The sequence below is a fragment of the Punica granatum genome, chromosome 2 (genome assembly GCF_007655135.1).
Source record: "Punica granatum isolate Tunisia-2019 chromosome 2, ASM765513v2, whole genome shotgun sequence".
NCBI lineage: Eukaryota > Viridiplantae > Streptophyta > Magnoliopsida > Myrtales > Lythraceae > Punica > Punica granatum.
In genome coordinates, this window is record NC_045128.1 from 42,839,446 (window position 1) to 42,865,470 (window position 26,025).

General features: G+C 40.5%; 4 protein-coding genes, 1 long non-coding RNA gene and 1 pseudogene across 8 annotated transcripts; 4 read left to right on the top strand and 2 right to left on the bottom strand.

Annotated features, from left to right (window-relative positions):
* Positions 1-1,912: 1,912 nt before the first annotated feature.
* Positions 1,913-3,786, bottom strand: LOC116194919 (annotated as a pseudogene).
* A 1,480-nt stretch (positions 3,787-5,266) lies between these two features.
* Positions 5,267-6,940, top strand: LOC116194667 (6-phosphogluconolactonase 3, chloroplastic-like). Its single transcript, XM_031523535.1, has 3 exons — positions 5,267-5,640; positions 5,751-5,886; positions 6,151-6,940. The coding sequence occupies exons 1-3, from the start codon at positions 5,468-5,470 to the stop codon at positions 6,688-6,690; spliced, it is 849 nt and encodes a 282-aa protein (XP_031379395.1). The 5' UTR covers positions 5,267-5,467; the 3' UTR covers positions 6,691-6,940.
* A 414-nt stretch (positions 6,941-7,354) lies between these two features.
* On the top strand, positions 7,355-9,320 carry LOC116195557 (probable 6-phosphogluconolactonase 4, chloroplastic). Its single transcript, XM_031524812.1, has 3 exons — positions 7,355-7,637; positions 8,012-8,147; positions 8,700-9,320. The coding sequence occupies exons 1-3, from the start codon at positions 7,465-7,467 to the stop codon at positions 9,162-9,164; spliced, it is 774 nt and encodes a 257-aa protein (XP_031380672.1). The 5' UTR covers positions 7,355-7,464; the 3' UTR covers positions 9,165-9,320.
* A 91-nt stretch (positions 9,321-9,411) lies between these two features.
* LOC116195556 (metal-nicotianamine transporter YSL3-like) lies at positions 9,412-13,331 on the bottom strand. 2 transcript variants are annotated; one of them, XM_031524810.1, is made up of 9 exons: positions 12,822-13,331; positions 12,539-12,688; positions 11,964-12,380; positions 11,543-11,715; positions 11,329-11,426; positions 11,071-11,205; positions 10,810-10,999; positions 10,612-10,726; positions 9,412-10,511 (listed from the first exon to the last, which is right to left on the bottom strand). In XM_031524810.1, the coding sequence occupies exons 3-9, from the start codon at positions 12,331-12,333 to the stop codon at positions 9,580-9,582; spliced, it is 2,013 nt and encodes a 670-aa protein (XP_031380670.1). In that variant the 5' UTR covers positions 12,334-12,380; positions 12,539-12,688; positions 12,822-13,331; the 3' UTR covers positions 9,412-9,579. The 2 variants fall into 2 exon arrangements, with proteins under 2 accessions (XP_031380670.1, XP_031380671.1); XM_031524811.1 differs by having other exon boundaries at positions 12,511-12,688.
* A 4,478-nt stretch (positions 13,332-17,809) lies between these two features.
* On the top strand, positions 17,810-20,570 carry LOC116194470. Of its 3 annotated transcripts, none has more exons than XR_004154443.1 (3): positions 17,810-18,174; positions 18,664-19,085; positions 20,048-20,570. It is a non-coding gene; the product is annotated as an uncharacterized LOC116194470 (long non-coding RNA). The 3 variants fall into 3 exon arrangements; XR_004154442.1 differs by lacking the exon at positions 20,048-20,570 and having other exon boundaries at positions 17,811-18,174; positions 18,664-18,700; positions 18,861-19,305; XR_004154441.1 differs by lacking the exon at positions 20,048-20,570 and having other exon boundaries at positions 17,812-18,174; positions 18,664-19,305.
* A 3,060-nt stretch (positions 20,571-23,630) lies between these two features.
* LOC116197811 (AAA-ATPase At2g46620-like) lies at positions 23,631-25,615 on the top strand. The gene has a single exon (XM_031528062.1). It carries the CDS (start codon positions 23,784-23,786, stop codon positions 25,233-25,235), a length of 1,452 nt encoding a protein of 483 aa, XP_031383922.1. The 5' UTR covers positions 23,631-23,783; the 3' UTR covers positions 25,236-25,615.
* Positions 25,616-26,025: the final 410 nt, after the last annotated feature.

Here is a 26,025-nt window from a genome sequence, read left to right on the forward strand (position 1 = left end):
TTTCTTATCTTCAATGAAAAGGGATTGGTTAAACGGTTCAACATTTATTCTTTTTAAATAGCATTTCGATCGAGTCTTGTGAATATAAAAAAATTTATGCTGAGATAGTTTTAAACCTTAACTGGACTTGAGACCTGCACGTTGCGCTGACACTTGAGATTTTTTTCGTAAATAAATGAATAAAATCTTTTTTGTTTCTATGACTTATTATATTTATGACTTATATGTAGTATTATATGTTAGTAGATGTAACATTGGTTGATAGTATAGTATAAACTTATTATTTTTATGTTGTTACTTTTTTTTCTAATTGAAAATTTTAAATTTATTTGTAATATATTTGTATAGATGGACATAAAAATTTATTCAAAAATAGTAAACGGTATAATATTAAATCCAATACAATTTCCATATAAATAGTTATATTAAATAATACATATTCCGTTTATTGATATTGGAAAGATAGGATAATTCGTACATTTTGTGATAGCAAGAGTTACATATTTACATCTCTGAGTCTTAAAAGTTAACTTATTGGACGTATGATATGTGTGTCACTTTACAGGATGCCCGGAAGGGAGAGTCATCAATCCAGTCCCCCTTCTTGACGACCACCCGGCTCCTCGGGGTTGGTTTTTTTCTTTTACTTTTTAAATAATTTTAATTTGCAATCAGTAACACTTGGGCAAAATTAACGGCGTCGATTCCACATCAACAACTCCATAGATGTCTCTTCATAGAATGGATCAAAACTGTCTAGCGGATCAAATATATTGGATTAATTCTGCTTTTTTGAGATTTATATGAGCGAAATTGACCGAAGGCCGAAACTTTATAATTAAAAATGTTTTTTTTTTCTAAAAGAAAGTATGAAAAATAAAAAAAGTTGAATGAAAAGTTTTGAACACAAAAACAATATACACAATTGATTATGTCTCTACCATCATAACACCAATAAACTTATGTTCACTTCTCACATTTTTTAATTCTTTTCATTTATTACTTTTAGTAGGTTATTAAATTAAAAAAGGTAAAGAAAGAGATACTCAATCAAAAGTTAAAGAATTGCTTGAAAATCCTACGTTGCAAACTCTCATTGCACAAGTGAAGACTCCTTGTCGCGCGGACTTGAAGAGCCTACTTTAAATACCTATAATAGATAGATGGGTTAACCTAGTTTGAATTGAATTGACAGGTACCTAGTGAACTTCCAAATACTAGAGCACTCACCAAAAAAAAATCATCAGTTTAAGGAACTTAATTACCTCACTATTGGACTCATCGAGAAAATATACTACTAGAATTGTATTTGTTGGGAGTAATAATGTCCTTTAATGCTCAATATTTCAAAATTACAAGGTTAATATTTCCTTCAATTTAAAGAATAAAAACAGAATATATACGTACTAGTACTAGTCTGGAAAGATTAACCTTAAGAATCAATTCGAGACACGTAGCTTAGGAACTCTCCTGATGTTGGTACTTGCCCTTGTCTGAGACTGAAACTTGTTATGTTTAAGAACTGATTGAATGATTATAAGGGTTCCTCACAGCCATAGATCTTGGCCAAAAAACAAAAAAGAGCCCCGTGGAGGAATATCTGCCGTTGGATTTGGGCAATCATGGGGGGGACCAGTTGCACAAAACAGGTAATATCCCGTTTGAATTGTTAGACCGATTTTAGAATCATGATTTTGATTTTAACTCAACACACTACATAACAAAAATACACGTTTCCCAAGTCAAATTTATAATACTATCTCATTTGTCTTTTTCCATAATCAAAATCAAAATCATGATTCTAAAATCACACTAACAATTCAAACGCAGCAATAATGTTATTGCTGGCTGGGGAGGGGGCTGGGGAGGGGGCTGAAGACCTGACATCAGAGAGTCGCGATGAGATGAGATCGAAATGAATGAGAAATTGATATGATAATTTCCTCAATTATGACATGCAGTCGACGCTTTTTTGGATTCTCCCATTTGTTCACATCCCCACCCACCTTCCATCCTTCCCTCAGCTGTGTTGCCGAGGGAAACCGACATTTCTCCCTCCTGACGGACCCACCCTTTCGCATCAATTTTTTCAATGGGGGAATTACAAATTTACTTTTCTCTCCCTCTTCTCGAGTGTGTGAACCTCCAAATGTATATCATGAATTCAGAAGGTTGCGAAGTACAAGTAAATCAAATATTTGATGAACATCAATATGCATTTTACACAAAATACTGCAGCAACCGAGGAAAGTCGTTTCGGGGATGGTCGTTACTGTCGTCATCATGTTCCATATTCAGGACTAAATGTTGAATGGCGCCCCGATCCCGCAGCCCTTCAAATTTGGAGTTCTACTTGATCTTTTTCTTTGGCTTCAGCTGCAAAGCAAAGCAGAAAGGGGTAGGTGCCTCAGCAATGAGGAACAGGATGACGTCTTTCCATGGGAACTAGCTGGGAAATTACTAGGCAAGAGACCCGTTAGAATCATCTACCTGATTGCAATGTGGGCACCTCTTTTTCCTACAGTTGAGGGCCCGAGGATGCAACCTTCCATGGCAACTGTCAGCATCAACATTGTGAGTGAATTCAGTATTACTTAGGTCTCAAAATGCAATGACCAATGAAAGATCCACACCGCATTATCAGGGGTGTTCATCGGCCCCGGAGAGGAGTCCCTCGTCAATGTAACAAATAGGGACGGCAAGACATCATGCTAATAACACAAAGCACTGTAGAGAAACATATCTCAGCAAGAAAATGATAGTCTTGCCTCTAGAAACTAAAGCCACAGGTATAATGTCGGGTCACTGAATCTGCTGGCCAGCACCGGAAACCCACCAAATCATCACAGGTAACAAGATTGACATAGTCATGCTTCCCCGGATGATTGACAACTAGAAAGTCGGACGGATAACACAATTAATAAAGCTCAATGTTCGGTCTTAGACTTACTTGCGGCAGATCATCTTGTCTTGGTTATACTTCCTGGCCAACGCTACCACATCAGCGAGGGTTCAATTATGCCACCCCGGAGCCTAAGAATCAAATGTGAAGTCGATTCTGCAGCAATTTTTTGACAGAAATTTAGGATACAGCTCGCAGCAACTATCATAAAAGAACAACCTTCCCATAATCTTAAAAACAACATTTTTTTTTTTGAGTAATAAAAGAAAATGAAGGTAATCTGTCACAGCTCCTCGAAGGAATAAAAATGAAGAAGCTTTACGTCAAAACCACATAAATTCTGCAAGTTTCAACCGCCACAGTCTCTCAAAGTCATTCAAAGTCACTGTAAAATCATTGCAATTCCACACTGCTCCCAACCTTTCTGGATATTGTAATCGGCGAGTGCACGGCCGTCCTCGAGCTGCTTCCCGGCGAAGATCAGCCTTTGTTGGTCCTGCGGAATACCTGAGACCACGAGTATCGGTTAAAAACAGATAATCAACCGGGAGACCAGACCAATGCAATGAGATCGTTAGATCAAGAGCCGCCAAATGTCTCACCTTGCCTTGACATTGTCAATCGTGCCGCTCGACTGTCTCGCCGGTGAGGGTTTTCACGAAAATCTGGGCATTTTTTCCGTCCGGGTCCTCTTCAGATGTTCTTCCGATGATCAGAAAAACAGAGCTCCGATGTCAGTACGCTTTCTTATTCAGGGGAAGGATCCATCACTTGGGTTCTTAATGGTCAAAGGCCCATCACTTGGGCCGTAATTGGGCTTGGGCTGGTCTATGATTGGGTTATCTCGTGGGTCCATATAATTTGAGCATGCTGCCTGTGCTCCAACTTCAGATTTGGTTGGACGGAATTGGAATTCCGTTCCTAATTAGATTTTAATATATAATATGTATACGGAATGGATTCTGATGGAATAGGAATTCTGTTCCCGAATAATTCGCACCGGATTCTGATTCTGGCTCTACTTGCTGGCTTGGATAACGATTGTTGAGCCCTGAAGATCTTAAAAATGGGGATGAAGTGAAGGTGTTGATTACAACTATACCCTTACGGATTGACAGCGCCTGATCCGATGTAGTTGCGGCCAGGAACAGACCGACTTCGGCTCACTCGATATCAGATGAGGGCCTGTTCCGCCTTTATTATTTCCAGCCGAGGTTGATCTCATGTGGTCCTCGCGTAAGGCCAAAGACATCTAGGACGACAGAATTTCAAATTACAGCGGTCGATTTGCTCTATCCGTTTGTCCTTTTGTAACTCCATCAATTCCATCATATCATATCGATCGATCACGATTAATAAGTGAAAAGATCTGCTTATCCGGGGGTCCAGTGGAAGCATTAATATACGGATAGGAGCGAAGTACATGTCCCATATATTCCACGTTTGCTCTTTGCTGAGTCTTGGCTACTTTGTTCCATATGTCAACCGATTTGCAATCTCCGGTCATCGAACTACTTTTACGATATGTACTCGAGCATGAAGAAAGAAGCGCAGCCCGTCCTTTTATCACGGGATTTTTTGTGTTTCAGGTCAGGTTGTCGACGCTCTAGAAGTAGAACATATGCTTCCAGCTGAAGTAGCAGTTCTAAGTTTTTTCAGTACTACTTTTACGATATGTGCTCAAGCATGAAGAAAGAAGCACAGCCCATCCTTTTATCATGGGATTTTTTTGTGTTTCAGGGCAAGCTGTCGACGCTCTAGAAGTAGAACATATGCTTCCAGCTCAAGTAGTAGCGCTGAGTTTTTTGGGTAACAAATGAAGTCCATGAACTAGTACAATAAAATAAAAATTCAAAATATCTAATAAAAAGCCATGGATAGTCCTACCTCAGTATTGAAATCGAAATCCCTTAGTTACTATACGAGAGTATACGTTACTGTGCTTCGCCCTCTTTGATCAAGTAAATTTAGTAAGTGCAATGACATGTAATCTTGTGGAAAATACACCCAATGGCGTGTATTCTTATTAAACAGCTTACGGGGTTCATGGTTTTGTTCTTTTACAGCATATATGCTTCCTGTCCGAGCATTGATTCAAAGTCTCTGAAATTACGTCTTTATAATAATCATTCTATCTATTAACTTATATATAGATATAGAGAGAGAACTAATTATTGATTAGGACGTTAAACTGATAGATGTTTAAGTGATAATCAATAGCCACTAGAATTTGCCTTACATCGACCAAATAAATTTATTTGATTGGTCAGCTCAGAATTAATTAAGCCTATATGTATGTTAATGGTATATATTGCACGATATATTTACCTTTTCCATAAGGATTTTCTTAATATTGGAGCTGATCGACTCGTCCGTTGTCAATGTGCACTGCAGCTGTGTATGTGCTCTTATAAATGCGATGTGTCTCACAATCTAGAAATCCAACTAGATAGGATCCACCAAAACCAACCTTTTCCTCAATTACATCGAAAAGGATATATCCTCTCATCCTAACCATTGCCACTCGGAAGAGTATAATTTTGCTATAGATCTGTGAGTTCGACGATGGCGGCATCTACAACAGAGTTTCGGAGACATAAGGCGAAGGTGCTCCGCTCGGAGGAGGACTTGGCACTGGCACTAGCAAAATATGTCGCTGACCTTTCCGATAAGTTCGTCAAAGAGAAAGGAGCCTTCACGGTTGTTCTATCTGGTGGTTATCTCATCAACTCAATCAGGTGCTAAAAGCTTTTCACACTTGCATTAAAAGGATAAATTTCTCATGGAGAACGTCGAGAATGAATTGCCGTAAGAGGTAACAACTTAACGATATGTTATGATTTTTTAGAAAACTAATACAAGTGCCGTTCGTGAGCTTGGTGGACTGGTCAAAGTGGTATGTCTTTTGGGTCGACGAAAGGGTTGTCCCAAAGTATCACAAGGAAAGCAACTACAAACTTGCCTACGACGGTTTCCTCTCAAAGGTCACTCTTTTCATTCCCATATGGCAAAAACTTTTGCTTAGGCCTATGTTAGTTTTTTTCACCACACACAGCCCCCCGGCGCCGGTGAACGGAGGGCTGGCAGGCCCAACTAGCCATCACAGGCCCTACAGCTGAGAAGGGCCGGGCGATGGTATAAATTTGGCCCGCTGAATCCAGTCCACGAGCAAGACACCTTGTAAGCAACTTGCTCCTAACATTTTCATCATCCTCGGACTGAATTAGCACATGACACCATATGGTCAGGTGCCAATCCTTCCTAAAAATGTGTATGCCATCAACGATGCGCTGTCTGCCGAGGAAGCAGCCTACGACTACGAGACCCGTATCAGGAGCTTGGCGAGGGCCAACATTGTCGCTCTATCAAAATCCACCGGGTTCCCTAAGTTTGATATCATGCTCCTAAGCATGGGCCCTGATGGGCGGGTCGCATCCCTCTTCCCAGGCCACCCTTTGCTCCGCGAGAGCCAGAGATGGGTCGCCTTCATCAAGGACTCACCAAAGCTGCCTTCCCAGAGGATCACCTTCACCTTCCCGGTGATCAACTCGGCTGCCCACATCGCCATGGTGGTGGCCGGGCTTGGTGAAGTCAATGCCGTGAAGACGATCCTGGGTGGAAGTGGTCATAACTCGGAGCTCTTGCCCGCTCAGATAGTCTCTCCGGAGGAAGAGATTACTTGGTTCTTGGATAAAGAGGCGGCCTCGGGTTACTTGGGATCAGACAAACCGAAGAAAGAACGTTGCCTTGCGAAAGTTGTAGGGTCTTGCCCTTGTACGGTGATGTGAGAATTTTATGACTCTTATCGCATCCGATACTCTGTATAAATTATATTGGATTGTGTGAGGATCCGTCCACAAAATATTCGAGCTCGTATGGATAATTGGTAAAGGGAGGGAATGATTGAACCGAGACTAGTCTACATTTTTTAGAATTTAGCCCCTGCCTGTACAATTTAACTAGTTGAATTGCTTCAATGTACATGTACTTCGATCTAGTCATCATGATCTTTATCATTCACGTGTTTGGGCATTGGTATCTTCGGTATGCCGTGGTTGAGGTCAGACAGTGTGTTTAGTTTTTTAAAAATTTTCAATTTTACTCGACTCAACTCAACTTCACTTATTTTCAATTTAACAATACAATTATTTTTTTTCAATTTTTTTAATTTTTTTAATCATTTAATTCAATTTTTCATATTAAATTATTTCAAATATTCATTATTATTTTTCACAATTCAACAACACAATCATTATTTTCTCTCAACTATTCATTATTTTTTTTCATAATTCAATAATATAATAATTACAAATCGATTAAAACTGAAATTCAATTCAACTAAAAAACTAAACACATTCATAAACTTCTTGATCGAAAAAAAGAGAGAGAGAGAGACACCAGCACGTGTGCACTAGAAGCACGTGGCTTTTTACGACAAACGTACTGTCCTACCGTTAGCGTCAAATGAAATCGCCCAATTCCTCCGTCTTCAGCTCGAAAGAATCTGTTTGATCGCCCCAAAGTTCGAAGAATCAGTCGAGTAAGAGCGAGGTAGATCATCGATGGCGGAAACGGTTGCCGGCGCCGGTAAGAGGACGGTGCAGGTGCTCGACACGGAAGAGGACTTGGCGGTGGCTCTCGCCAAGTACACCGCCGATCTCTCCGCGAAATTCGTAAAGGAGAGAGGAGCCTTCACCGTCGTCTTGTCCGGGGGCTATCTCATCGACTGCCTCAGGTACAGAAGCCCTCGATCAGTTCTGGTTCTCGAGCTTGCTATGTAAAAAGGCTCTGTTCGTGGCTGATTGCAAAAGTTCCTCAGCTAAAGTTTTAGCCTAATTAGGGGACTTCAGGTTCTCCATAGATGTCGTGCTTCCAGTTCCACAGTTATTGAAGATGAGGAATCTGTGTCCATTAGGTTGATATTCAACTTGTAATAACTATCAAGAGTTCCGCGATTGCAAGAACGGAGTTGCCGATTGATTCCTATGATAAAGGAGGATTGACTGCTGTGCTATTAGTGTAGGCGGATTATTCATGTTCTGCTGTTCGTGTTACTGAGAAGTCTGAGATGGTATCAATAATTTCCTCTTGGTTTGCCATGTCTCGCAGGAAATTAGTGGAACCGCCGTATGCGGATTCAGTCGAATGGTCCAAGTGGCGTGTCTTTTGGGTAGATGAGAGAGTTGTCCCGAAAGATCACGTTGATAGTAACTACAAACTTGCTTATGACGGATTCCTCTCAAAGGTATTGTTTCTTGTTCTGATGACCGAGGGAGAAACCTTAAATTATCTAAGAAAAGAGTTTTGGTTACTTCGTTCTCGGGATTTTTGGATTCTCAATGCTATCTGCATTGAAAGTAGATTATATTTTATAATCTTATGATGCATGGTAACCTCTGAGAAGGGTTGTGGTCCTGTGGTTATTGTTGATCTGTTATGTGGAGCTGTTTGCAAACATAGCTATCTAGATCACTGTGAAATATGATGGAATACCGAATGATAGCGTGTCGGAACTGAAAAGGAGGTGGCGGACTCGGCGTTTATGGCCCCATTGATAGGAAGAGAACAAGTTAGTGGGATATTTCTGCTGGTGGCGATTTGCATTCTCAAGAGATTCTCTTATTGGCTGGCATATATTGTCTCTGAGCTGTGCACGTTTCTTTGAAATCAGAGATGTAAAATGGCTGCATCATTAAGTAATATGACGAGCGCCTGTCTTGTATGTGGTTTTAGTTTACGTAGGTTCTTTGTTTAGTGAGTAGTTTATGCTTGCATTGATCTGTTCCATCCGGTTCAGGTACCGATTCTTCCAGGCAATGTCTATGCCATTAATGATGCACTCTCGGCAGAGGGTGCAGCAGATGATTATGAGACCTGCATTAAGCAACTAGTGAAGAGCAATGTGGTGGCTTTATCAACATCTACTGGGTTTCCAAAATTCGACCTCATGCTTCTAGGCATGGGCCCGGATGGGCATGTGGCATCGTTGTTCCCGGGCCATCCACTTGTCAAGGAGAAGGAGAGATGGGTCACTTTCATCGAGGACTCGCCAAAGCCGCCTCCACAAAGAATCACTTTCACATTCCCGGTAATCAACTCATCTGCATTCATTGCTATGGTGGTTGCAGGGCCTGGTGAGGTCGATGCAGTCCACACTGCACTGGGAAATAGTCAGAGTCCGAATACATTGCCGGTTCAAATGGTTCTGCCGGAAGAGGAGTTGGCCTGGTTTTTGGACAAGCAGGCTGCTTCAAAGCTGTAGGGTGGGCATATCAGTTTCTGTTGTCTGTTTTTGGGTTGTCATGTGGTATTGCAATCACCCATATATTTCGGAGTGTACAACTTTTGTGACTCGGAACTTCTGAGGTATGTAAGTCCTGTTTTATATCGACTGTGATGCATGTAACTTAACCTATTCCATGTGGTGAAATCGCTTTCCCGTGGTAGTTAGTATGACAAGTTTTGAAATTGTGCAGCAGTATCTAAGGGGTAATGATAAAATCCAAATGACTCTCCAAAACAAAAATTCTTTGAACTTATCGACTTATTGTAGTCCGAGGCTCATACATATACAGATTCTGCTACTCTTATTCTAAAGTCCAGATGGATAGGCTGATCAACCTATCTCGACTGTAAATATCTATCCCTACTTAACTTCTTGAAAATCCGACGGAGACTCAATTTGTCGAAGGCATGAAATTCATACAGATGGGTGGGTGGATCTTCGCAAGAGCGAGAATCGATGAGGGAAGAATCCAGATGCCATCTCCACATATCAGCCCTGATGCGACTGCTGGGACCATGAGAGCCGCTGCCTTGCTGTTCATCTTGTGCCACACAAACACGACCAAGCTCCCCATACACATGTCGATCGCAAAGTAGGCTCCCACGAGGAAAGGGACTGCCATAGCCATTGGGAGCGGGACCCACTTGCTGATCCACTTGGGTGAGAGGTCCCTGAACAGGTTTACCACCACAGCGAAGGCAAAGAAGCCGTAGCACAGCTGGAGGCAGTGGCCGGGGAGGGCAGAGAACCCCTCCACCCCGAGGATTGCCATGTTCCTGTAAACTATTGCATAGGGAGCCTTATATTCTCCATCCGGATTTCCGACATCGAATGCCTTGTAGAAGAGAAAGAATGTGAGAGGGGCCACCACGCACCCGATTGCAGTCCCGATAGCCTGGCTCAGGAGCATCGATCTGGGGGAGGTGAGGGTCAGGTGCCCTGTCTTGAAGTCGTGCATCAGGTCGGAGGAAATTGAGACGATCGATTTTATCAGGCCACACCCTACGAGCCCTGCCACCACACCTTCACTTTTTCCACTAATAGCGGCAAGTACAAACAGGGCAACCTTCCCGTAATTGTAAGCCATATTCATGTCGGTAAGACCAGCCCCATAAGCATTGCAGAAGCTAAGGGTCGGAGCGAGAATATAGGCGACGACTACAAAGTACCACTTTAACTCCGGAAACATGAGAGGGATAATGATGATCGAGATGATCGAGAAGCATGCATAGCCAGAGAAGGCTAGCCACATAGGAATGCTGTCCCTTATGAAGACTTCATTTCTTTGGAGTTCGTCAAGGGACCCGCTTTCACTCACCGGGACTGCGAGATGAAGAAGTTTGTTTATGTATGTGCTAACCTTTTCGTTCATTTAGAGTCAATCCAAATTTAGAGAGTACAGAGAAGGGAGTGCTTCACTTACATGTTTTACTCTTCTTGTCGTTCACTCGGTTGAGGATGCTCCGGAAAGTGAAGAATAGAATCTTGAGGAAATTGTAAAGTCCGTCTCCGAGAATTAGGGATATCGAAATGAAAACCTGCAAAAGGTACAAACCAAAACATCGGTACAGTAATACAATTTCCTTGTAAAGCTGCTGGTATTTCAAAAGTTTTTGCTTGCCTTGTAACCACCCAAACTCTTCATGCTGCTCTCTGGTGGTGTCGAAGGAAACCACTCTCCCTTAAGCCCTTTAATGAGAGGCCACATGACTCCATAGGACAGTATAGCCCCAAGAAGCAAAGATAAATTCACAAGGTGGGAACAGATCATTCCGGCTCCGATATAAGTCATACTGAAGTCGAAATAAAACCTGCAGTCGAAGTAATGGATCAGTAACGGAATGGGCCATATGAGTGAAAGGAAAGACCTCGGATCGCATACGTATTTCTGAATGCTTTCAAGCCGAAGGTCGGGAACTGGGAGAACCCACACGTAGCCCCACCGGAGTAGAACCACTGGAAGAAAGCCCAAAAGAAACTGAACGAGAAGAACCTCGTGAAGCCGCGGACCTGCTGTCTGCAAAACATTCCCTGTTTCGATCAACACCAGCTCGAATTTCTCCATCTCTACATGTTGCTACATGAGGTTCATTTTTAAATGAAAAAATATAATATATACAGAATGAAAATGGACTCATACTTGGCCATCTTGTCTCCTTTAGGAGTGTGGAACCCATTGATAAGAACAGCAGTTGCTGTTCCGCTAGGATAAGTCAGCTTGTAGTCGATTATCATGATCTGTATGAACAAAGGATTCCAGAATTGCAACATAAAGACAAGAACATCATAAAGCAGTGTAATACGCACGAGAACGGCTTATGACACCTACAGTTTGTCTTAGGCTGGAATATTACCTTTCTCAGAGGAACTAATGCAAGAAGCCCGACAAAGCTGCTTACAAAGAGGAAGCCAGTCATCCAACCAATCCCGGGTTCCTTAATGCTGTTGGGAACGTTCCCTGGTGTGTTCACATCCGCCTGCTCATACGTCCTCCTGTTCAGACCGAGCAGATAAGACCCGAACCCACCTGATCAATGATCCATATCGAGATCAAAATTAGTCATCTCAAGCAGCACATATAAAAGAATACTTTTCCAGAAAAGTAGAATAAGAAACTGTGCAATTTGCCGCGGTCCACGTAACAACTTTCCAAGATCTTTATTGGGAACAGCTTTCAGGAAACTGTTACTGGCACAAATTTTTGACAAATTATTTCATAGCAGAGCCCAGTTGCATTGAAAACTCGATTAGCCGAGAAAGAACCCAGATGCACACCTCCGACAGCGATGCTATAGCAAGCGACGGCGCATGTCTGAATTATCGTGTTCTCCTGCCTCGAGAATGGGGCTGAGACGATTCCGGCCTTGTGGAGGAGTTTGGTCCAAGACTTTATGAACACGAAGGCAAGGAGGGCAGCCGAGACGTTGAGGTTCGGGACAAGGCCCGTGGTGAGGTTCAGCTTCATCACTACGATGCTGTAGATGATCCCAATCGCCAAGCTCGCAAGGACTCCCCTGATGGTGATCTGGTCCGTCCATGGGGATATACGTTTGACCTGCTGCTCGGTCCCGTTTGGAGGAGCCTCTTCAGCCACGCCCTCGGCTTGCTCCGCCTCCTCCCGGTTGCTCACGTCCTCGATGCTCATGCTTCCAAGCTGGGGGAAATCCTGAAATATCCCGATTTCTACCCTATCTGCAATCATCCATCAGGGAATAAATCAGGACTCAGAAACTAGAACTTCCTAGGAATGCTAGAGTTAAATAATTATCAAAACTGGTTATTGCAAATCTCTGCTATATCAAATAGCCGATTAAACCCGTGCATCAAATGAACGATGAATCTCCCCTAACTCTGTCAGGCAATATCAGTCGAGGAACGTCAAGAACGGCGAAGAATTCAGCTCAGCTCAATGCCATTGCCATTATTCCCAATCTTCCTTGAATCACAGTGAGAGAAGTCGATCAATCTCTCTCTCTCTCTCCCCCCTCAACCAGCGAAACCTGAGAAGGGAAATGGACAAAAACCCGGGATTCAGAACTGGACAAAGACCCAGAAATGACAAGGCTTTCATTCTCAAATCAATCCGACAAACATGCAATTCTATGAGAAAATCCAATCCAAACAAGAACGCACCAATCCTCGAGCAAGAACAATTCCCGGCACGATTCAGCTGATGATTTTAAGTATCATTGCGGCTGGAGGATGCCGCGAGTCTGCCCAAAGCTTCCAAATTTATACCGAGAGCGAATTACGAAATTAATTCATTGGCATCCGGGGAAGGAAAGATCCAATTTTTCCACATGTACTACAATGAAGTACAAAACAGAGCCGTTCTGCTTCTTTTGCAGTACAACAGGACAGACTGAAACCGAACTATCAGACTGTCCCTTCGTTTCTCTCCACTTCCACTCCACCTACAGAGAGAGGGAGAGGGGCTGCTGAGGATCGATGGAACAGATGTCGGGCCGTGGTGAATTGTCGAGAAACGGTGCGGGCGTTGACTATTATATATGGGCTTCTGCTTGTTCTTCTTGATGATGGAGAAAAGGTGGGGTTGATGGGAAATGGGGGAATGTGCTTTGAACCTCTGAGAGCTGTGATTCGTTCTCGCCTTCAAAGTGAGCTTCCTTTTTGGCTTCCTGGCAGCTGTGGGGCTTACAGAAAAAGATAGACACGGAGACACAGAGAGATGTACTGTTGACAGCAATAGCTAATTCACGATCCTAATTTTCTTCGAGGCTTTCCTAATTTAACGGTTTAACCTTTGTTCCTTATTTTCTTCAAGACTTTCCAAATTTCCAGTCGAGGGAAATCTTGATTATGTCGACATAAGCTCCAAATCTGTCCGAGTGTCGACATCCTCTCTCTCTCTCTCGTCTATCGTCGGGACGTTTTACTATGTCAGCCTGAACCCAAATCTGAGACAGCAAATTTCTCCATATATCCCCGCCTTCATCGATCTTCAAGAGTTCATCTTGGTCTCAGCGAGAGGACTACGGACGGTCTCAATGACCTTCGGGAATATCACGTTCTACTTCATTACTATTCTAGTCCGTTCCATTTTTTTTCAAATTCAACAACATTATCATTACTATTTTATTTTATTTTCGTATTTAATAATAAATTTTCATACATATTTTTTAACAATTATTACAATCAATTTTTAACAATAAATTCTCTAATTATATTCTATTCTTTTGTCAATTCAAAAATATAATCCTTACTTTTTATCTTTTTCTCATATTCAATAATCAATTCTCATACGTATATTTTTCTAACAATCATTACAATCTCATTTAAATATATATATTAATATTTGGACCGGAGTGAAGTTTAACTTAACTCCAATAATAAACGCAATATAACTTAACTTCTTGTGGGAGTACGATTGAATATATATGATAAAATTGTGGGTTATTTTGAAGGCCAGGTGCATTGCTTGATATGATTGGACTTCTCCATATGGTTAATGTGATCCTTATTCAGCAAATATAAAAGGAAAATTAATGTGATCCTTTATTTGATATCAAACGCGAACAACTTGCTTGGATCCTTCAATCAAATATTGCTCTAAAGCAAAAGCAAAAGTTGATGACGCGAACAACAATTTAAAATATATGGTGCTTTACATATATTATTCGGTAATTTCACGGGAAATTCTTTGGGGTTAAAGAATCGTCTCAAAAATTTAGAGCAATAATGCATATACTATCTGGTATACCCTCCGTGCATGCTTTTTATGTGATAACATATGATAGATGATCTCTCTCTTCTTTATTTTAATATATAAATATATAATCCTTATTTAATTGTTAACGATATCATACTGAGAATTTTGTCTTATTTTCTTCCACCAGACTTTTTATTTGATGTGTAATAAATATTCTCTCGGCTTCTACTTCTTTAATACATCCTTCTTTATTATTTAGTAAACAAAAATTATTTTATTGTAATAATTATTATTACTACTATGGCTTTTGAATTTTTTTTTATAGTTAATAACTACTTTTGGGTACTAGATAAAATATATAGCCCCCAACATCATATGGCGACACGTCATATTTCAAGGGAATCAATTATGACGGAATTATGAGAGTGACCTCGAGTATCTTTTGCAGTGATTACTAATAGAGCTGTGAAAGTGCCACCCTGTAATTTATTCTAGATATATAGATGTGCTCTTCGACAGGTTCATTATCATGTAGTAACTGAGTTGCATGTGTTTTGAAGCTCATATCAGGAAGAATCCTCGTCGCAAGCCAGTAGATGAATTGGATGAGGTCGAAAATAGGCCGAAGAATTGAAAGCACAACCACTCGAACTCATAAGATTCTCTCTTTCTTTCTCGAGACTATGTAGGCTCAAAAGTTTAGTAGGTTTCATTGTTACGCTATGTTTGGATACGAAAGGTTGGAGGGGCGGAGAGGAAAATCACATTCGTTATTTGGCTTTATCAAGGGATGCGATGAGAAAAGATAAGCCTCGATAACCCTCCTCTTAATCGAATAGGCTAAAAATTAGAAGGGATAGATGAGATTATAGTTAATTCTTATCAAACCCCACCTTTTGGTTTTGGTGAGATTTGAAACCCCACCGTATCCCCCCCCCCCCCCCCCCCCCCCCCCCCCCCCCCCCCCCCTCTTCACTAAAAAGAGACTTAAATATGAGATTCATCGACCCGTCACCCTTGTCAAGCCTTTTAACCTTTCAACCCAAACATAACTTTTGGATTGATTACGTGCAAGGTGCATCCAAACTATAGATGATATATATCAACATTGGCCTCACATTTCAAATTCGATGGACCCAACCACATTGATCTAATCAATTTTGGGATATATTCTCTGTGAATATTTGTCTATATGGATATATGGCAATGGACTATATGGTCTGAAGGAATGGGAATTAAGCTTTTGGTCAACGATAGAAAGTTCTATACCAAGAAGGAGGTAAAGTCTAAGTATCGTGGATTAGTTCAAGTAGTTCAACTTGTTTTATTTAAGTAAGGTATTGGATTCGATTTCTTATGAATGCATAAAATTCACGCTCGGAGAGTTTTACGCTTTTCGTGGACCGACCCTACTCGACTGGATCTATCGGGATTTAATTGGACATATGGATACTAAGGTTCATACAAAAAAGAAAAGAAAAAAAAGAAAAGAGAGAGACAAAAATGTAGACAGCAGGGAATAGCGATGGAAAGCTAAAATGGATCTTTGAAAGCGAGAGAGTTGATATGGGTGGTGGGTTCATAACTGAGATAGGATGGGATCTAATTCTATATGTATTGCTCACAAGAAAAGCAGAAAAAAGGGAGAAGAAATCGATAGGGGGGGCTAGCTGAAGCTGGGGAATGAGCATAAGTTTACGTGAGCCAAACTTTTCACGTACCTTTGTTTCGAATCCCTCTTTAACTGGATGGAGATAGAGCGGAAGAAAACAATATGACATTAAAAATGAATCGACAAATGGTCAGTGATCGCCATGAATGACGTGACTCGTGACATGATTTGGCAATTTGATTTGATCCTTCACTCGTATGTGTTTTTAGTAGCTTTTAAGATATCCTCATAAAATAGGATAGAATAGGCATATATTCATTTTCTCCGGTCGTAATATATATTGATAGAATCTAGGCGCGCATTGATATGAATGATCGATAATGATGGAACGGGCCCACGCTCGCTATCGTCTCGATTTTTGCATCCTAGGACTATATATATACGTGAGTCGTGGGAGGTAGACACTCCTTTCTAGCTACCCATAAATGCTCATGCAGAGAAGAGAAGCCGTGGCATGGTCTTAATTGCAATGGCACGAGCACCTAACTACTACTCGGAGACGACCGACGAGTGTACATGGGCCCACACCCACATGAAAGTGGGCCAATGTGCCGGGCCCCAGAATATGCTTATATGGACCCATCATGTAAATGGCGAATTCTATAGCTGCAGTGTAAGCCTCTCCGAAGTAACGGGCCTAGGTCCAGTAGTAGATATAGCTGGGCCTAATAACTTCATCCAAAGCCCATCCTTTTCCTTTTCAAGTTCTTGATGATAAAAAAATCAATGGAAAAACTACAAAAACCCCCATTGTGGTTTGGAGTCGAGATAAGTTGCATCGTGTATTTTTATTAAGGATAATTAGTCTCTTTGTGATGTACTTCGTTAGACATAGAGGTTATGGCGTTAGTTTTTTTTAAAAGAAATTATTTTCAGTCCTCAATATTTAGCTTTTTAATCGGCGACCCCGATCCATCCTTTCATTTCGATTTTCTTTGTAGGATTAAAATGAAGCAAAATGAAAAGTTGAGGGTAAGAATGATAAAAGAAAAAGATTTAGAACCAAAATGATTAAAATGCTAAAGATTGAGTACTGAAAATGAAAAAAAAAAACTAACGTCGTAACCCCTATATCTAACGAAGTACGTCACAAGGGGACTAATTGTTCCTAGCAAAAAAATATAGTATAATTTGTGCCGATCCCAAATCACAATGGAGTTTTTATACTTTTTTTCAAAATCAATCTCTCGATTTAATTATAATTATTTAACGAATTTGAGCAAAACCATTCTCTCACACCTTTTTGATCCATCAGAAAAAAGAAACCCGTTAAGTACCGTACACAAATTTTGCAGATAAGTACATAGTTTGTCCGTCTTCCACTACCATTTCTATGAGCATTCACTACAATAAAAATGACTTTTTTCGACACTTTTTGACATCAAGTATATGTCGAGAAAAGTTGCTTTACCGACATAATGAATGTGCGTCAGGAGAAAGTGGGTTTATGCCGACTCCCATCTAGTGTGTCGTATTAGGGTCCCTTTTCTCGACACATAAATTTGAGTTGATACAGATTCATACCTTCACCGATACATTTGCTTTGGTACAAGTCCTCTTTTTGTTAAGTTATTTTTGCCGACGCACAACAGTGAGACGACACAAGTACACACTCTTGTATCGATACACGTGTGTCGAGATGTGGATTATTTTGCCGACACACAGATTGGCGAGTCGGCAAAGAGACATACTTATGCCAACACATACTCGTCGGCACAAACAGTTTAGGCGCCAATTTGAAAATTTGAGGAAATAAATCTCCCGCCCTCTCCTTTTTTTTTTTTTTTCCCCAAGGTTTCGAAATAATTTCTCCCCCTCACCCTCTCTCGTTTGTTCTCTGCCTTCGCCTCTCTCTCTCATCACCCCCTCCTCTCCGCTCATCCCTTCAGCTACCTCTTCCTACTCCCTTTCTCTCTCGGATTCCGAAGATTCATGGTGGTAGAATTGATTCTATGTGTTCACAGATGCTCACTCGATGCCGATCGGAGGGGTTTGGGGCTTCTCTTGGGACTTTCTGAATTAGGGTTTCTTGCTTGCTGCCGAGGAAAAGGCCGAGACTTGTGAAGATAGAGAGCTTGCTATTGACCAACGACCACCAGAGTAAGATCTCTTCCGTTGGGCAGTCCGCAGACCAGTTCTTATAGGTGGGTCCTCACTCCTCACCTCTCTCTTAGCTGCAGCGAGTGTATTATCAGTCGCTTTTCTGCTTATCCGACCAAATCTAGCTGCTTGTGGAGAAGAAATTAGGGAAAATAGTCATTGAAAATAATTTTTCTTGTGTGTTTGCAGTGGGAATGAGATCGGAATATTACATCAGTGCGTTTTCATTGCTTCTTGCGAATTTTCCTTATCCTACTGTCGAGAGAAACCGGAAGTGGTTAAAAAATCGAGAAATTCTTTTTTTTTTCCCCGAATTGGGATGGAAATTATCACGTATGGAATCATTTTCTATCTTCTTTTGATATTTTCTTGCAAAATCTGATTGGTAATGGGGCATTTACTGATAATTCAACAATTTGTGAAACGAAAATCTGGATATTGTAGCTACAAATTTTTTCTGGGGCCTCATTATGAGTTCCTGCTTGTACCGAATGCTTGCTTATCGAGTGTGTTGGTATCTGGTATATTTACAGGTCTCCGGGATTGAAATTCTCTAAGCTAGTTTTTGAGGTAAAATTCTGATGGAAAGCTTAGGCTTGTTCTACTCTGTGCCCATATTTTGCTGTCATTGCATTGTCTTTGCCTCTTTAGTTACATGTGAAGAAACTTGCAGTGTGTGTATAAGTACATGAATATATCTAGTGTGAGAACATCAGTTTTTGCCCTGCAGTAGGCGAGAATTGGAAGCGAAGCCCTCTTCGCTGTGATTCTAGATCCAGTGACTTGTTTTTTCATGGCAAGGTACTCGCAAAAGCAAGTGCTTAGAGTTGTTCGTGGCTCCAGCTTGGTTCTTGTAAATTGGATTACCAGCGGATGAGAAGTATGTGATTTCGATCTTTACAAGAGCGCTGACAACAGAGTCTTACCATATGGACATCCTTTGTTTCTTGATAGGGTAAAATTCAGGGGAAACCACTTGATTTAGACCTTTCTCAACTGACCACCTTCTTCTTCCCATGTGTCTCTTATATCGACTGTGGTTATATTATTATTTTCTTGGTTAAGATACGGAAATGAGTCCTGCGAGAGGGATTTGTATGCTCCTTAATGATGCTAGTGCCGGATAATTTCTTGATTTTTGATGCATGACTAACTTCTAAATGCATTTTGTATCATCTCTTATTTGTTTAAGTTACAACAGTGGAAAGACAACCTTTCTTTTATCAATCAGCAAAGCCTAGGTAGCTGCTTGTGGGTTGATCAGTAACCCACGATCAGCAAACTGCCTGGTGAAGGAGCTTGCTGCCTAATTTTTTCAAAAAATAAAAAAGAAAAATGCCTTTGCCGACGCACGTGTTGGCAAAAGTAATGCTTTTCCCTGACTAAAAAGTGTTGTAATGAGGAAGGGCTGACGATGCAAGTGCATCGGAATATGTTGAGTTTGTCCTAACGCACTCGTGTGTCAGCATAGGTTATGGGTTTTCCCTACTCAAAAAGTTGTGTCGGCATAGGGGATTTTTTGCCGACACAAAACCATGTGCTTTAGGAGGGTTTATTACGATGGTATTTATCACGATGCACTAAAAGTGCATCATGAGATGTGTCAGGAAAAGCCCGAAAGTGCATCAAAAGGACCTTTTTCTTGTAGTGATTGCACATGCAGCAATCGTGCGAATATAGATTGGTGGAAGATTGATTATTTGATGTGCTTTATTTCGTAAATCAAAGTACATGAAGTTCTTTGTCGATAGATGGCGTGGAGAAGGACTTTAACATATATATATATATATATATGTATACAAGTGTGGAGGGCTTCTGCTACCCATGATTTGGGTGGTTGCTTTCCTTTTTATAAATACAAGGCGATGGCAGGTGGTCCAAACTTTCCTTTTGATTGAAGCTAATGGCTTTTTGCAGTCACAAGTGCTGTTGGCAGCTTTCTTTCCATGACAAGCTAAGCTCTCGGTGGAAGTAGGTCAGAATATAGTGGCGAAAGGCTTTTGTAACCAAAAAATTATGGTTCCCAATGGTCGTTGCAAAGCCGTCAGAAGAGGTTGCTAGCGACCAAATTTCATTTTGGTCGCAAAATGTGCTTCTTTCTGCGACTAAGAGACTTTAGTCACTAATAGAAACCTTCGGCGACTAATACATTTGTTGCTACTACTAGTACAAAACAGTCGCCACTAAATGGAATTGGTTGCAAATTCCCCATTTTTGTGCAAATATTTGGAACCAAATATCAGTTATTGCGACTAAAATATTAGTTGCAAAATGCATGAATCTGCAACTAGAGTATTTCTTTATATTAAATGTCTGTTTGTATCGAGAATTGCAACAAAAGTTCTGTTAGTCGCAAAAATGTACTTCAGCGACCAGGTGCTTGATCACTAAAGCTCTTATTTCTGAATATATTGCGACCACTTGTCTGGTTGTTACTTGTTGTCCCAAATAAGCCTTTATGCACAATTAGGAACCAAACTTTCAGTTGCCTTACATATAATTTTCAAATAACAGCCATCGACCGTAAGTGCCTGTTATTTAACTGATTACTTCAAGCACTCTAAAGTATCCATATCAAAATATCTAATATAACATAACCAAAAGGAAATGTTACTATAACAGCCATCAACATTAAGAACATGTTATCAAACCGATTAATTCAAGCACTCTAAAATATCTAATGTAACATAACCAGAAGTTCATGTTACTCTCGATTCATCTACATAACAAATTTTAGTTTCGCCTACGGTAAAGTTAGTGCATCTTAGTTCGATTCGCTACATCTAAGTAAAAGGAAACCTAAAGAGTACTGCTAAGTAGCAACTGTTGTTCAAATATGATCAATATTCTACTATCTTAAACCATGAATTGACATCGCAAAAGAACATAAAAGCGCAACCCATTGTGCTGAAGATTGTGGTCCCATCGGTAGGCAATTCTTATATTCATCTGCACCGAGAAAGAACCCAACAAAACAAAAAAATTGCACATGTTAAGAAATTGATAAGAGAAGCCTGAGAAATATATGACTTGCTTACAAAAGTACTACAAGAGGATTTTCTTTCACATAACTAAACTCTGATTGGTTTGTGAGTTATATTTTTAAAATTTTAACTCTGCTCACTATATAACAAAAATTAACAACATAATTATTACTTTTCTCATTTTCTTCAATTTTTTTAACAATTCAATTCAATTTTTAATACTAAATTCTCTTAATTATTCATTATTTTTCACATTTTTTATCATAATTCAACAACACAATCATTACAATCCAATTAAAGTCAAAACTCAATCCTACTTAACTCTAAAACCAAACGCACAGTATTCCTCTGACATCTACGCGAAGTCCACATCTGACATCTCTAATTTGCTTGGTCTAACCCCACATTTTAGACTTTGAATTGTTTATCAATTCCACAGCAACTATTTATATATATTCATATCAACGACAAATCATTAAATATCCTGAAACTTTCAATGTACTACAAATGGGTTGCATTTTTTTTTTTAAAAGCATATATAGGTTGGATGTTCAACATGCAAAAAAGGGTGAAGAAATCACGGGCAGAGAGCTGATAGTTTGAATGTTCTCATTAATTAAACCACTCGTTCTAAAAGCACATGAAATTCAACGTAGACAGAGCACTAAAAGTTTGACTATAGTGCATATAGGCATGCATCAATATTATTATATAGCAAATCGTGAAATTAATTAAGAGCTTAACTAATTAATTAATGCACTCTCTATACTACTGATCTAAACTAACGTCGACCTAATTATTAATTATATTTATTTAGACTTTAACTAAAAAATCGTGGCTCTAATTATAATTATGTTTTGGCTATTGGGGTATAATGAGAACGTCTATGCAACCATTTTTTTTTCCGGTGGCATTAGGCAACCGATTTTCGTCTAAAGTATATATTTTTTCTTTTGGGTGATGAAAGTTTCTTTTCCCAGTGAAAAAAGTGTTTTATTTTAACAAATGTGACTACATACTTAGTCAAGGACCTCAAAAGGAAAGATTTGAGAATAATATATATAGATATATATATATATATATATATATTCAAACGAAAAGAACATATATTTTTTCGATAGTATCAATAAATTCAAACTGGATCGGTCCATTAAATAGTAAAAATCTCATAATTACGAATTTTCTCGATTTATAAAATTTGAATATGATTTTTTTTTCATTTTTGTAGATGAACTTGAGATCTTATTTGAGCATTTTGAGAATTACATATATTTACTTCTATATATATGAAAGGATAATAACTAGACTTACCGGAAAAAAGATAATAAATAACAAGAGAGAAAATGTAGTTTTACACCAATCAATCATTCCATTAATCCAACTTGATTTTTGCTTAAGCAAATAAATTATTTTTTTATTAGCACAGGAAGTCTTTTGCGATTTGCTAAGACTCCTTATCATTTTGAGCAAAATAAAAGGACTTGTTTTTGTTTGAGCGTTGATTTGTTCTGGTCTTATTATTCGTTTGGATTGAGAAAAACGGAGGAAAATGAAGGGGAATGGAGGAAAAGTCATCTAAAAATTTATAAAAATTCTATATAACTTTCACTTCCTTTCCCTCCATTTCCCTCATGTCCGAACACATCATTAAAGTTAATTCGTGGTTCTCAATTTTTTTTTTAAAAAGTTCGTAAGTAACCTTTCATTAACAATGCCTTTTCTTAGTTCTATCATATATCTCATAGTTTAGGTAAAAACACTTTGTTTTTCACTACTTTAACTGATTTATTAGTTAATTATGCTCAACGGGAGATTTATGGGGAGCAAATGGAGCCTAAACCACGTTCGAGTCTTCGAGACCGTCCACATCGAATGCCGTGTTTGGTCAACACAGTTGAAGAAAGAAACAGATTCTCCATGCCAAACACGATCCTCCCAATTCCAATTCCAATTCCACCACCAAACAACTGCACACATCATTGAGAAGAGTATGTAAGGACATACGAAAGTCATTAGTCGTACATTGGCAGCTTATACATCTTTTCTTTTTTTTTTTTAAGGACGCGAGATGTACGCATCTTATGTATCAAAATTAATTTTTGTTTCAGGCATTACCCAAAAAAAGTTAATTCGGCATTAAGTTGATTTAATCCTAATCACGAAGTAAATAAATTTCAAACTCTTATAAATAAAATTCACCCAAATATTATTTTTTTTCAATCATAAGAGTAACATATGAGCTATATCTATATAATGAACTATAAATTATAAATAGTTAATAAAAGAACATAAAAGTCCCCAACGAGTATCGAACTTAGAATTTCTTGATTATCATATAAAAGCGTACGTTAATATACTATACCATCTTTTATAAACAATATTTTGTTTATGGTGAATCACATCCTCGTATTTCCTTGCACTAATAAGCTTAAAAAAACTTATTCTCGACTATGAAGGGAGAGAAAAAAAATAAAAATAAAACACTTTTTCTCTATTCTCTTCCGCTGTCCAGCTCTCGTGGATTTGACCCATTAATACTTGCCGTCACCCGCCGTCTTCATGGACCCATCCATCCATCCATCCATCCCCATTAAAATCATCTCCTCTTAAATTGATCCCATCTCCATTTCCATCATCTCTGATCCATCGGGAAGCGTAATTCCATTCCAATGGAGATTTTCTCGGACAAACTGAGGTTGCTCCTCCTGGGTGTTCTTCCCCTGTTCTTGATTCTCCGGATCCTCCTCAGGACCTCCGTACCGCACCTCCTCGTCCGGTTATGGCGGTCGGTGGAGGACCGGTGCCACGCGTACCAGTTCTTCACGGTCCCGCAGTTCAACGAGCAGCTTCAGGAGAATCATCTCTACCGCAAGGTCTCTGTCTACCTCAGCTCCCTGTCGTCCCTCGAGGACTCCGACTTCACGAACCTGTTGTCCGGCCCGAAATCCAATGACATCGTGGTCCGCCCCGACCCCGAACGGCCGGTCCTCGATCGGTTCCTCGGCGCCGAGGTCTCGTGGAAGAGCGAGGGCCTCGGCGGTAATCGGTCGCTGGTATTGAGGATCAGGAAGCGGGACAAGCGGCGGATCCTGAAGTCTTACCTCCAGCACATCTTCACCGTCTCCGAAGAGATTGAACAGAACACTAAGGAAATCCGGCTGTTCACGAACTCGGGCCCAGTGGAGGGCGCCATCGACGGACGGTGGAGATCGGTCCCATTCACCCACCCGGCGACGATCGACACCATTGTGATGGACGGCGAGCTGAAGGTCAAGGTGAAGTCCGACCTCGAGGCGTTCCTCAAGTCGAAGCAGTACTATCATCGGCTCGGCCGCGTCTGGAAGCGGAGCTACCTCCTCCACGGCCCCTCCGGCACCGGGAAATCGAGCTTCATTGCTGCAATGGCCAAGCTACTCTGCTACGACGTGTACGATGTCGACATGTCCCGAGTTTTGGATGACTCTGATTTGAAGCTGCTCCTGATGCAGACCGCGAGCAAGTCGATCGTAGTTGTGGAAGATCTCGATCGGTTCCTCCTGGAGAAGAAATCGACGGCTGTGAGCCTATCGGGCTTGCTCAGCTTCATGGACGGGGTCATATCCTGCTGCGGAGAGGAGAGGGTGATGGTGTTCACAATGAACGGTCAGGATCGGGTCGATGAGGCGGTGACGAGGCCGGGACGGATCGACGTCCAAATAAACTTCCCTTTATGCGACTTCACGGCGTTCAAGAGCTTGGCTAACAGTTACTTGGGCCTCAAGGAGCACAAGCTCTTCCCGCAAGTGGAGGAGATGTTCCAGACCGGGGCGAGCCTCAGCCCGGCTCACATCGGTGAGATCATGATTGCAAACCGGTCATCGCCGAGCCGTGCCCTCAAGTCAGTCATCGGGGCACTCCAGACCGTCAACGCCAACAAGGTCGGGCAGCAGCGGCTGAGCGGGAGCACGTCGGGCCGGTCCAGCGAAGAATCAAGCGAGCCTGCTTCAGTATTCTGCAGGGAGAGCGTCCACACAGTCCGGGAGTTTAGGAAGCTCTATGGTCTGCTCAAGATGGGCAGCAGGAGGAAGGAGTCTATCGACCTTAGCTCCGCCGAGAAGGAAGGATCGAAGCATGAAGCTTAGATTCGCGGGAATTCTCGAGCCACAAGCCGCAGAACCATAGCAATGAGGCCTGGGAATGAATATTCTTTTCTCGAATCGATTAGCCGAAATGGGAAAGAATCGTTTCTCTTGTTATAATCTCGGGGGGCATGAAAAGTTCTTGGGGGGTTTTGTCAAATATTGGATGGGGAGATTTTTGGGACATTACATTAGGAAACCTCGGATTAATGAATGCCTAGGATCTTTTTCTTTTTTTTTTTTGGACAAATTTACTTGATTGTAATGCATAATTATGACTTAGATATCTATGAGATATTCCTGCTTTTCCATCTTGCATGATCGTGGTGTAATTATCGATCCAATAGTCGTATGAGTTATGAAACCTTGGTGAACTTGTCGGATACATGGTCTAAACTTCAATTGTAGGGTAATAATAAAAATCTACAAAATAATTACCAGCCTTTTTAACGTAAAAGTCAAATGCATTACTACTGATGTAAATAGGGTCGATGTAGCTATCAAAAAAAAAAAAAAAAAAGAAAGAAAGAAAGGATCGAGGTAGTTTCTAGGGCATTGACTTTGTCACGTAAAGTTATCATCTATGGTTGACATTTTTCCAATTCCCGGGCCCTAAAATCCTAATAATAATAGAAAATAGAAAAAAGAAACAAAAAAAAAAAGAGAAAAAAAGAAAGAGAGAAGGAAACTGCAACTAAATTATAGCCAGCAAAAGGGGCTTTTGACTGGACTTGAAACGGAGTGGAACGGTCTGTTCATTTGACGGGGATCCTGCATGGATTCGGGATTTAAT